The sequence below is a fragment of the Alosa alosa genome, chromosome 1 (genome assembly GCF_017589495.1).
Source record: "Alosa alosa isolate M-15738 ecotype Scorff River chromosome 1, AALO_Geno_1.1, whole genome shotgun sequence".
Lineage (NCBI taxonomy): Eukaryota > Metazoa > Chordata > Actinopteri > Clupeiformes > Clupeidae > Alosa > Alosa alosa.
This window is the reverse complement of record NC_063189.1, coordinates 8,250,151-8,262,955: the sequence shown is the minus strand read 5'-3', so window position 1 is coordinate 8,262,955 and position 12,805 is coordinate 8,250,151. Positions and strand designations below refer to the sequence as shown.

The 12,805-nt window shown below is 43.5% G+C and overlaps 1 protein-coding gene across 6 annotated transcripts in view; it reads right to left on the bottom strand.

Annotated features, from left to right (window-relative positions):
• The window catches only part of cacnb2b (calcium channel, voltage-dependent, beta 2b), a 29,593-nt gene that overhangs the window by 16,188 nt on the left and 600 nt on the right, over nt 1-12,805 (bottom strand). Inside the window, exon 1 of one of the 6 annotated variants that reach the window (XM_048251841.1) lies at nt 9,110-9,560. The exons of 4 other annotated variants lie outside the window; for them this stretch is intronic. In XM_048251841.1, coding sequence (XP_048107798.1) covers nt 9,110-9,148 — 39 coding nt within the window. In that variant the 5' untranslated portion in view covers nt 9,149-9,560. Of the gene's footprint in view, nt 1-5,429; nt 5,904-9,109; nt 9,561-12,805 lie in introns of those variants that run through there. One more of the 6 variants, XM_048251850.1, reaches the window with a different exon arrangement.

The following is a 12,805-nucleotide window of genomic DNA, read 5'->3' as shown; positions in this document are numbered from 1 at the left end:
AATATTAGCCACATCATGTAAAATCAACAATGTATCTTACTGAATTTCTTTACACAAACACATCTTGTGTATAATGGGCAGTATAAAGTATGAATATCCCCCTTTCCTCCATCCCAGTGGCATCCTCTGAAGGTACATGGTTGCATTAATTTGATTATGTCATGACGTGGAAGGCAGTAAGTCCCATTCCCTCCCCACCCCTGCTGAGAGGCCTGTTCCAGGCAGCAGCCCTTCCTGAAGGAGACCGAGTCCTCCAAAGCACTGGCACAGGCACCTGCCTTTTTATCTCTTGCCAGTAGCCTCAGCCTCACTTTAACGTCCATGCCACACACAAAGTGCTGCTGATCGGGGAGATGGGCTCCCATAACAAAAATTCAACCATGCCAGTGACTCATGCCTCAGACAGCCAACTGGCAAGCAGGGTAGCTAAAGTTAGCGCTAGCCACCAGGTCAATGAGTTCAACTGCATTTTGCAAAGTGCACTACCTGTAAACAGCTTTATATATTTATATCCCGTCATTTCATATTGCCACAGAATACAGTAAACTGGCTGTGTTAGCTAATGCATTCATTGATCTGCTCTGCTGTCCTTTCGGTTGCGGAGGCTCTTAGGAACATTCATCTTGACTGTTTCTGACATTCCCAGTTGAACAAAAGAAAAAGCCCTGCGGGATGATTATTAAATTCCCTTCATGTGGGATTTATTCTCATATTAAAGCTGCTCCTGGTTCTAGTGAAAAAAAGGCCATGTACAGTGGGGAATGTGCAGAACCTGCTCCGAGTACCGGACTTATTTTTGTTTGGTCTGTACACACAGGGGAAATTTAGCTGACTTTCAGACAGAATGGGAAACACTGTTGTCTTTAAAGTGGCATTACACTTGGAAAATATCATTTTGACTAAATTACAAAAATTGAGATCAAACAGGAGAGGGGCGTGTCTTGTCATAACGTATCTTATTAATGAACCAGTATTCATCAGTAATTAATGAGGACAGAGTTTTAATCTGAAAGAGAATATGAAATGTGTTCTCTCTACACACTGAGAAGAGAGTATTGAAGCTGTGTTCTCTAGATCAGGGATGTCAAAGTCAAATACATTAGAGGGCCAAAAAAACAAATTTGCTACAAGCTGAGGGCCGGACTGGTTCAATGTTTATTAAAACATATTAAAATGACTGCACGTAACCTATTGAACCAAGACGTGTACTGTATTTTATTTAATGATTAAATGAATAATGACTGTGACTGAAGTGCGGGCAAAGTTTGCACAAATGTACGATTTTTCCCATCCTCACCGACCTTGACATAAAACTTGTTTAAATGATCATATGATGCCTCCTTGCTGCTTTGTTGTCTACATGAGCCTTTCTCAAACTTCTTTGACCTGAGGCCCAGTCAAGGCATACTTTGGGGTCATAGGGCCCACCTACATGAACCCACCCCCTCCTCCCACCCCCCATTAAATTATCATAATGATATCACAATTGTTATTATTTGTATACTATATTGCTATACATGCACTTCAAAACAGTCAATGTTTAAAGTGCTAAGATTGTTCACAAAAGTTTGTAAAAACATGCACATCAGAGTACTGCTTTACTAATGTAAAATATAATTAGGCCTACAATAGTTTCATTGTTTTTGCATTGTTGCATGATGCTTGTATGAGAAATACTTCTCTAAACAACAGCAGTTATATGGGTGCCGTTGTTTTGGGATGTTTCCCTCATGCAAGCATCATACACTGATAGAATATTTAAATGTTATTTAATTACATTTAATTTGAATGCCTGAATGTAAGGATTCAGGAGACACAATACCAGCTTGTGTGAATGGTAAATGGCTGGGTCAGATCATGCATAAATCACTGATCTGGAGATCTTTAACTAAGACTAATTAATAGCTTTTGGCTGACTTTAATACTTAATGCCAAACAGTGTTTTACATAGTCTGTGCTCTGTTTTTATGGAAGTTGCAGACTACAGGCTGTTTAAGTAGACTAAGTAGAAACCCAGGCAAATCGTGACCCCTGGAAGCTGGATTACTGTAGACAAGGGTTAATAGCATTGCGCTCTGAAGAAATGGATTCAGGTGGTAGGAATTGTTGGCTAGCTGTTTTACACCATTGATTGACAAGCACGTGTTATGGGATAGAACACAAGAGGATGAGTTTTTCCTGGAGATGGCCTTATCTGCACCCTGAGTCGATAAGGCATGAAATGGTGTCAAAGGGTACACCATAACCATTGGCTGATAAACAGTTGTGTTGTTTTAACTGGATGTTGCACACTAGATGTGATGTATGTATGGGTAAAATAGTAATATAATATATGTGCAATTCTGATGGTTCCAGATGAAATACACATACAGAACAATATCCTTCTGCCTGTCTAGAAGAATAGTGTTTATGCATTTTAAAAGAATGTTCAAACTGAACAGAATTACGAGCAGCAATAAAGTGAACTTTTGCCTCTATTAACCAGTTTAATCCTGGTTGTATAGAGCAGCTAGAAATCAATGCAAGAAGGACAGCCACTGACTTACTGCACCAGAGAACGTTTCACAATTATGGGGTCAAGTCTTGTTCTCCTACACTTTTTGCTACCCCAGCAGGCAGCACTTTGACAGGGAGGGTCTGGGACTCAGACACTGTACTGAGTTCCCAGAGCTGCTCATACAACTGAATGATAACAGCCAACAGACAAACCTCTCAGAGTTACCTTACACGTTAATGCAAGTACCGGTACATAAATAGCATTGCAAGTTAATTCTAAGTCTAAAATTAAGTATATACTTTTCACCTCCTGATAAAGCATGCAATAAAATAAAACACATTTATTAAGTATTAAAAGCACAGTCTACAATACAATGACTATCAGAACTTCAGTATTCACCTCCTGATAAAGCATGCAATAAAATAAAATACATTTATTAATTAAGTATTAAAAGGACAGTCTACAATACAATGACTATCAGAACTTCAGTATTCACCTCCTGATAAAGCATGCAATAAAATAAAACACATTTATTAATTAAGTATTAAAAGCACAGTCTACAATATAATGACTATCACTGAACATAAGTAAGTGAAGTGAAAAGGTTGGTTTGTAGAAATATATTTTTCCCTTGTGACGTTTGTGCACTCAACCAGTACATATTTTTAAACAGCAGGTCAGTCTTTTCTTTCCGTGTTTGTACATGGATACACCTAGAAGCAGGACTTAAGTGCACATTAACCTCTTTAGAACTCAGGAATCAGCACTATGCTATGTGGAGCAGGTCAGTAATCTAATTAAGATTAATTCTCTGTATGCAGTTAAGTGTGCTCTGGCCTTAGCTAAGGTGTTCCTACACTATTTCTCCATAATGTCAATGTCCCTGTATGACTGTGTGTCCTACCCACCTCTCCTATTAAAGCAACAAAGAAGTTTTGTTTGATTTAACAATTAGTTTTCATTAGGTATACCTCCTCAGAGCTAAATGAAGTTGCAAATGCATACAATCTTACTAAAAACTACTCCCAATAACATCATTTTAGTCACACATGAAAATTTACACTCAATATCATCCAAAAATACTGAACCTCCACTTTAAGGATGATATCAGTTGCTTATACAAGCATGCTTCAAAAAAGTGGCACATTTTTGCATCCTGTCTCCTTCTGAGATTCAAAATCATTTAGGACCAGACAATCCAGACAATGTCATCCACCTGTCTTCTGTGGACCTTCTTGAGTTATTTTCAGCAAAGGATATCCTTTTAACGTTTGAGGCTGTTAATATAGTATCCTGACTGAAAGACTTCCGGTACACAATAGTGCAGTTGATGGCAGTGATGAGAGCCCTCCTGTGCTCCCAATGTGACTCATGACAGGACTCTCTATAGAGTAACCATGTCTGTGGTCATTAGACCTGCACCGGGTTGCGACACCTTTTCATCAGCTTGTGTCTACAGCACTGCATTACACTGACTGCTTTTGAAAGGTTCAATCAATAAATCATTTGAGCAGCCATAGGCTGCCACAACAGCAAGACCCTTGAGGTAAACACAGAAGATGGAGTACAGTGCATGGGCCATGCAGTCTAATCAAATAGGGGAGTACAGTGAATGGGCCATGCAGTCTAATCAAATAGGGGAGTACAGTGCATGGGCCATGCAGTCTAATCAAATAGGGGAGTACAGTGCATGGGCCATGCAGTCTAATCAAATAGGGGAGTACAGTGCATGGGCCATGCAGTCTAATCAAATAGGGGAGTACAGTGCATGGGCCATGCAGTCAAGGGGGGAGTACAGTACATGAGCCGTGCAGTCTAATCAAAGGGGGGAGTTTGATGATGTTACAGAAGTCTGAGAAACGTCTATTAAATGTTTGGTACAGAGCAAACAACAAAAGTATACACTCTCACTCTCACCCTATCTCTCTCTCTCTCTCTCTCTCCCTCTCTCTCTCTCTGTCCTATTGCTCTTGGTCATGATTGCTTCTCTGTAAGGAGATTAGGACTGCATGCGTCAATCCAGGATTTGGAGAAAAAGAGACAAATGCAAACTCCCTTTAGGCAGTCAGCAATGTTAGGACAAAACACACAAGCTGTGTCTTCTTTGCTAGTACACCTTGCAACATGAACCAGTGCCAATTGTTCAGTTTGGCTCTTTGCATATCCTGTGATGCCTCCAGTAACTATGTCCAGCAATCAAGACAAGCAAATGGGTAACGTTAATTATTGACAAGACTCATGTTTGGTTTTCATGGTAGGCCTAGAGGCTGTGCATTCACAGTGCGGTGGAGAATTTCTGAGAAATAATCCAGTTAAATTGGATTCTAACATGTTCTAGCAAGTTCCATTGCTAGAACGCCCCACCCCCCAGTTTGCCTATAGCACAGGAAACAACATCATATTGGCAACTAAGGAGCTTTCCCAGTTAAGAGCAACCTGTCTGATTGTGCTTGTGCAGTGCATAACTGCAATCCAAAGTATTCTGCATCAGAAACACTTTCTTCGATAGGCCTATCACACAATACTATATTTCAGAGAGCACAACAATCCTTGTGTTGCAGAGTGGTTGAACTGTACTTTCATAATCAAGGATATGTGGTGATCCCATGAACAGGCAACAAGTATTGGATATTCTAATAAAACGAGAAATATGTTTTGCTTCTCTACCAAGGCTAAAATTACTACCCACATAGAAAAGTCCATTATTGTCCGCCGCTGTGTGTAGTGTCCAATAAACGAATGCAGTGAGGCAGAAAGGCTCAACCTCATGGATTACAGCTCAACGCAACAGATGGCACTCTCTTCCAATGGCACCATCCTATCCAAACACACACAAACACACACGCGCGGCTACGCGCGCACACACACACACATGCGCGTAAGTTGCATCCGCAAAAGATACACATAATGAAGATTTGGAAGGGTATTTTACCTTTTTCTTGGGCGGCATGCCGGCAAAGTCGGATTGCCTTCCGTCCCTCCACGACTGGAATTACTTAAGTAAATCAAAGGTTTAATTTGACCGGTCCAAAAAGAGTCACGGAGATTCGCAGGTCCGTTAAAAATCCTTGTGGTGACTGTCAAATGCCTGGTTGTCGATTTCTAAATCAAGACGAAATTGCGTGGAAATTACATCGTTATTATTTTTACGTAGACTATTGGCTGTGCCTCCCAACTCCCAGACAGGACTGTCAACGATCGTGCATAGTCAGCTTCGAAGGCAAACTAGTGACGGCATCAGCAACGAAGCGCTCATCCGACTGGTCCTCACACACAGTCTGTATTACTGTGTTGTTACCCCTCCTGAGACTTAGCGGAATTAAGGGCTTATTTCACAGTGCGGCATCTGTTGCTCGACTCACTCTCCTCCAACCTGCCATTAGGCTACGATCTCGCATTCACATAAACTGTCTTATAACAAAACTTTTTTAAACAAATTAATTTCACGAAATAATGCAAAGACTGCCCCTGGCATAATTGCAGAGCGAAACTGCCCTTGTTTCGACCGATACGTTCGATTCGCTTGAGGACAGCGGGAAGTCACGCTGTAGCCATAGAGTAGGCTGGGATGATTATTGACTTATAAGTGCCATGTTATGTCATTGCATTTAACAGTTTTCTCATTACACTGTAACAACCATTTTTAACCACTCAGGGGACACAAGGAGTAACAACAATGTTGAATAATTGGTAGGCCTAAATGAGTGTTTTAGTGATGTAACCTAAAGCTACATAAATAAAGCTGCTATCATCGTCATGCAGTTCTTCAGGTTCAACTGCCAATGCTGTGCACGATTTTCCATGGTAATTGAGGACAAACCCTAAGGTCTTTTTTTCTAAATAGACTACAAAATCAACCAGATAATAAATCATTAAACGCACATGGATGTGCAGGGCTGTAGCGAGTCTTTTAATAAGTAATTGATGACCTATTGTACTGTTTTGTATCATGACAAAATTGGGAGCATTTTGGGACACCCCTTGCTACGCCCGTGTGCGAAATGACAAGGCGGAACTCAGGTATTGCTCTCAAACGATGGTGCATGCTTAAGTTCAAATGATTCGGACCGTCCATGCCACATGCACATATGCATTGCATATGGGCTTACATGAGACCGAGGTGAAGTTAGTTTGATATTCGGATATTCGGAGGACCCCTCGGCCTCGTCACTGCTCAGTGTTTGCGCACCCAGACACTCAGGGGACAGCAGATGGAGGGGGGGGGGAGTATTTCCGTCACTATACGCCTACTAAAAAGTCTCATGAGAATGAGACCCTGATGGTGCAGAGGGAAAGCGATCCGGCCTCATGCAGCTTACATAAGAGAGGGGGAGGGGTGGGTGGCAGCCGAGGCTGGGGAGCATGGCGTCTGAACTCTGGCCAGACTGAAACATCTGGAGCACTAACCTTTATTCATCACTATTAATATCCTATTCAGACCGGGCTGGTGGACATCATCACACTATTAATGTCACCACCATGATGAAACAAGTCTTTGCTACAAAAACAAAAAAAGCCGTCTTCCCAGCTCGATGAAAATACGTTTATGCAACTTTATCTGATTTAAAGGAACAGACGTAGTCTTCAGGAGGAAATGTTTATTGCCGGAGCCTGCACTAAGAGTTTTTTTTTTTTTTTATGTTGTAGGCTATAGGCCTACCGATAAATCGTGTGCTCATTTTACCAAATCGTGCACTCATGGTGGTGTGGTGTGCTAATATTAAATTGTGCGTTTAATTTAGTAAACCGTTTGCTCGTTTTAGCCTAGTCCTAATAAAAAATGTTTTAATTGACTAAAATGAGCATGCAAGTAGGCTAAGTAAAACGTAAAATGAGCGGACAATTTAGTAAAACGAGCACACTATTTAGTAAAATGAGCGCAACTTACTAAAATGAGTGCACAATCTAGTAAAATGAGATACAATTTAGTAAAATGAGCACACAATTTAATACAGTTAGCACACAGTTTAGTAAACCGGGTGCACATTGAAAACTTGCAGTGACACCTCCCGGTACGATACAGAGATTAAACAGAAAAAAGTGAATACTGCATGTCACATCTACATATAGAGTAGCAGTGGTTTTGATTTAATGATGATGGTTTGTCATTAGTTAAAATCAGATTTTAAAATCAGAGGCTATTTTAATAATACATAAAACAGCAAAGGAGGGTTTGTGAGTGCTCCCACTTTGATGCAACTACTAGGCTATATACTGCTCCACTCTGCTGTAAGGCACACACAGATGGACTGATATTGAGGACACACATGCAGTTCTATGGACTCACACATGAACATGGTAGGTTAAAGCCAAAGAAACAAACATGAATATACCAGATTGAACATACACCAAATCACCCATATAAGCCCCTCCCCCCACAACATCACACACACAGACACACACACACACACACACACACACATCTGTCTTTAAGCCTCTTATGCAGAAGCATGCGCAGCACAAAGCCTGCTCAGTGGTGAGTGGAGTTGGGTGCGCAGGCAGACAGGTAGGGCAGGCAAGCAAGCACGCAGGCTGCAGGCAGAGTTGCTGCTTCTGTCTCCTCTCCTCTACCCTTCCCTACATCACATCCCTCTGCTCTACACACAAGCCAGCTGGAAAAGAAACATCTGCCTGACCTAAAAAAAAAAACAATGTTCCAGAAATAATACCAGCCCTCGCAGAGAAAAGCAGGCAAATTCTACCATGGCTTATCCCCTTGGGCTGATTCTCTCTTCGAATCCTGTCCTCCTCTTATCCGACAACATGTCATCCCATTTGGAAATGTTGCACTCAGGAGGTGGCAGGGTCACTCCGGCTGCCTGACATATAGGCCAAGCCCGAGCAGAGTGGCGTCAGCAGCAGCAGCCATGTGTTGTTGCTGCACCTTGCTCTTGTGTTTCGCCAGCCCGGCTTCATCCAGGAAAGCTTCATTTGGTGGGTTTGGAGTAATCCGTATTTCCAGCAGCAGCAGCGGTGGTGGCAGCGTGCGGCTCAGTTATTATGTGGACAGGGATGTGTACAGCAGTGGCAGAGCAGGGTTTACAGCCTCCCGGGATGCACATCTGTTAAGAGCCCTCAAGGACAACAGAGAAAGCGCCTAATCTGAGGTTGGTAAGTAGGTCTCCACTCCGTGACATGAGAGGACACTGTTCAAAGAGTCAACACTTTATATGTGGTATTTGTATGTGTGTGTGGGGGGGGGGGGGCATATTTGTTGTGGTGCCTGTCACAACAAAGAGTTACTACTTCTGCTCTCAGAGCAACCTCGGAAGACACACATTGCCTCAGAGGAGTTTGTGTTCTACTATGGGGTTGGAGCAACTTCCTGACAGGACACAATGGGCAGAATGATAAGAGGGTACAATCACTCACAAGAAAAGTCAACAGACGGAAGAGACGGAAGTGACCCAGTGGACACACTATATAATAGACCTCCCATGAGCTTTTCAAAACAAAACCCGAGGAGGTCAAAAACATAGAAACCCACAAACTAATAAAATCAAATATCCTACATAACAGCACCTCTTGTCAGTGTGCCAGGCTCCCCTCCCCCTGTAAAATGATCGACTCTGCCCCCCCCCACACACACACACAGCTTTCGCTGCTACTCACCCAGGAGACGTTTTTGTTCTTGGGGATGGATTTGGGCATGATTAGGTGGAGGAGCACAAGTCCCTCCTCTTCCCTTTTTTTCCTCTGGCTTCCACACACACTCTCTCTCTGCGAACACACTCTCTGGGCGAACACACTCTCTCTCGGCTCACTCCTGTTCAACTACTTGCCCCCGAGGGCCATGAGGGTGGACCGGTGGCCCCGGCAAGCGGTTTCCTCTGACGCGTCCTGCCCCCACTCCCCCGGGTCAGCGGCTCAAACCCCACATTCGCCTGGAGATCAGCAGCTCCGCGTCCACTACCATCCACTTAGCCTCGATGCGGGGGACCCCCCCCAAGCGGCCAAGCGTCCCGGGGCGCCGCACACAAAGCCACTTCACGTCCACTCCTCAGCGCGGGGTCACCAGTGGGCAGGGAAGGAGAAGAAAGTTTCCTCCTCCTCCCCTCATTGTTCCTCCCTCCCCCTGTTAGTCCCCCTTCACAGCGTCTCTTGGTTTCGCACTCTCTTGCGGACCGAGCGTGCACTCAAACCCTGCATGGGAACACAACCCAACATCTGGCTGATGCCCCTCCCCCCCACATTAGGCTGGAGGCTGGCACCAACGAATGGCCAATCCTGCCCACTCAACAGCTGCAGGAAGAGCTTTAGATGAGAGCGAGCAAGAGAGAGAGAGAGAGAGGGAGAGGGAGGGTCAGCAGAAGAGAGTGGGAGGAGGGGATGATTCTGTATTGATGGGCAGATCAAGCCCCTGTTGACCGGCTCATGAGCATCCATCAAACATCCATGTAACATGACAAGTCTATAAGGTAATGAAGCACTATCGGATCTAACTTCTGAGAGGGGTATAATATATTTGGGGGCAGCCGTGGCCTGCTGGTTAGCACTTCGGACCTGTAACCGGAGGGTTGCCGGTTTGAACCCTGACCAGTAGGCACGGCTGAAGTGTCCTTGAGCAAGGCACCTAAACCCTCATTGCTCCCCGAGCGCCGCTGTTGATGCAGGCAGCTCACTGCGCCGGGATTAGTGTGTGCTTCACCTCACTGTGTAGTCACTGTGTGCTGTGTGTATTTCACTAATTCATGGATTGGGATAAATGCAGAGACCAAATTTCCCTCACGGGATCAAAAGAGTATATATACTTATATACTTACTTATACTTATAACATGTCTACTACTCATGAACTGATATTTTGACCTGGGAATTGATTTATGTCTCTCTAGATAAACAACTAATCGCATTGATGACTTTGACAATGGTGCTAAGTAGATTTAGGCTATATTCCAGAACTTGTTTTAGAATTTAATGACTCAACACATTTGATTAGATTCTCCAGATTCTATACAATGTTATCTATAAAATTGTCTTTGAAAATATCACGTCATCTGAGTCACCATAAAGAAAAAAGATGTTCTGAAGGGGACAGAGTGGGTGGCAGAAGTGTGTGTGTGTGTGTGTGTGTGTGTGTGTGTGTGTGTTTGTTTGTTTGTTTGTTTGTTTGTTTGTGTGTAGGATGGGTTCGTGTTCTGTCAAGAGTAGGGAGATATTTCCACAACGCAGCTCTGCCCTTCTCCAGTTTCCTCCTGGTTGAAGAGCTTCAGCTCCATAGGGCACTCAGTCTAAGGCCAGCCATTAAAAGAGCTTCAGCTCCATAGGGCACTCAGTCTAAGGCCAGCCATTAAAAGCCAGAAAGACACTTAATGTAATTCAATCCATGTCTCAGCCAAAAGTACAGTCCAAAGGAGGCCTGGACAAAAACAGCTGAAATATCCCCACTTCCATCTAAATACAAACACTGTATAGCTTGTATGACAACAAAATGTTTTTTTTTTTTAAGTGAGACTGATATCCTACTTGCCCACTGAAAATGTTATTGTCTTGTCATAAGACTTGTTAACAACCGTTCAAACAGTAACATCCACCAAAGACAAATGAGCTGAGGCAGCAAAATCGACAGGGTCATAAAGCAACCAGTGCTGTGGCTAAATGTCAGCCAGAGCCAAAGAGGAAGTCAGGACCTGTAGTGATAGGAGGGATGATGATAGGGTAGAATGGAACCCTGACACACGCACCTGGACATAAAAACAGCAGGCTTAGGACAACAAAGCAAACACTAAATGTAGAATCACATTACAAAAAAGAATGGTCACATAATGTCAATCAATCAAATCCCACCCACCCTCGAGAAACACACACACACACACACACACACACACACACACACATACAGCTTTATAGATTATTCGGGTGCATTCATGAATGACTTCTCAGAGGGCGTTTGGTACACTAGCTAAGAGAGGAGGGTGGATGGGGGAAGGACAGTGCGGGGTGGGGGAATATGAATGCATTAGCCATGACTGCTTGAGAAATGTGCAGTGCTCTGGGCCGCCACTTCCCTAGTCATTTGCATGCACTGTATTATGCTAATGAGACAGGGCTGTATGTAAATGTATGCGCACAGATACCCAGGCACTCACAGGTTAGCGTCCGAGAACCTGTTGAATCCCCGGCGTCTGTGTGTGAGAGTGTGTGTGTGTGTGAGAGTGTGTGTGTGTATGGGCACAGAGATGCTCAAGGACACGTTTACTACAACTCATATTTTGTTCCTCTCTCCTATTTTTGCACGTGCACATGTGCTCACTGACTCAGCAGTGATGTGCTCACACCAGGAGCTCGATTCACATCATTGTGTGTGTTTGTGTGTGTGTGAGAGTGTTAGGGGATGATGCCCCCACACTGTGACCATGATCTTGTTTTTACAGTGACAGAATTTAGCAGAATGTCCACAGCAGATGAGTCATACTGTTCTTTTCGACTGCAGCGGATGCAGCAGTGAAACATAGCTAGAGTATTTCATGAATCCATTCACCTGCTACACCAGGGACAGGGCCGTAGAGAGACAATTTTGGAGCATTTAAGGCGAGCCGACACTTTCAATCTTTCTGCCTCCTTGCACATGCAATGCTTGAACACACACACACACACACACACACACACACACACAGACAACTCACAAGAACCAAGTCGAATGTTTTCTATGTGACAAAGCTGTAAGATGTTCGCCTCCGTTCAGGAGCATGTACAAATTCACAACCCTCGCTGAGAGATGAAAACACCCCTTAGCTATTGTTCATTGGACAGTGTGAATTACCCAGCAAGTGTGCTGTTGCCACTGCAGATAACCTGATCAGGTGACATTGATTTAGCTGATGAAGAACATCTGGACTCATTCAGTTCCACTTAACAGGACATACATGGCTCTAAATAAAGCCACCCAAAACACCACTGCATTCAAGTATTAGGGAAATCGCTAATGAGGAAATCTATATCTCTAAAACAGATAGAACCACAGGTAGAGGCTAGAGGAGGGGAAGAGCAGCTCAATCTTGACCCCACAGACAACTGTTACACCTGTAACAACTGAAGTAGATTCAAGAATGAGGATTACTGTCCTGATTGATGTGTCCTATGCTATGGAAGGGACCACACAAAAATACATGTATAACTAGAATGTCAAGGTTACTGTGACCAATTTGTTTTCTACACATGGTGGTACAGATTAACACATAAACACATTTAACACATAAAAAACACCTATCTATATACAGCCACATTAACATGACATGTATCTTGATTTCTGTAACAGTTGCTTGGTCCAGTCCCTCAAACCCCCATACACAAACACACCTCCTCTTCAC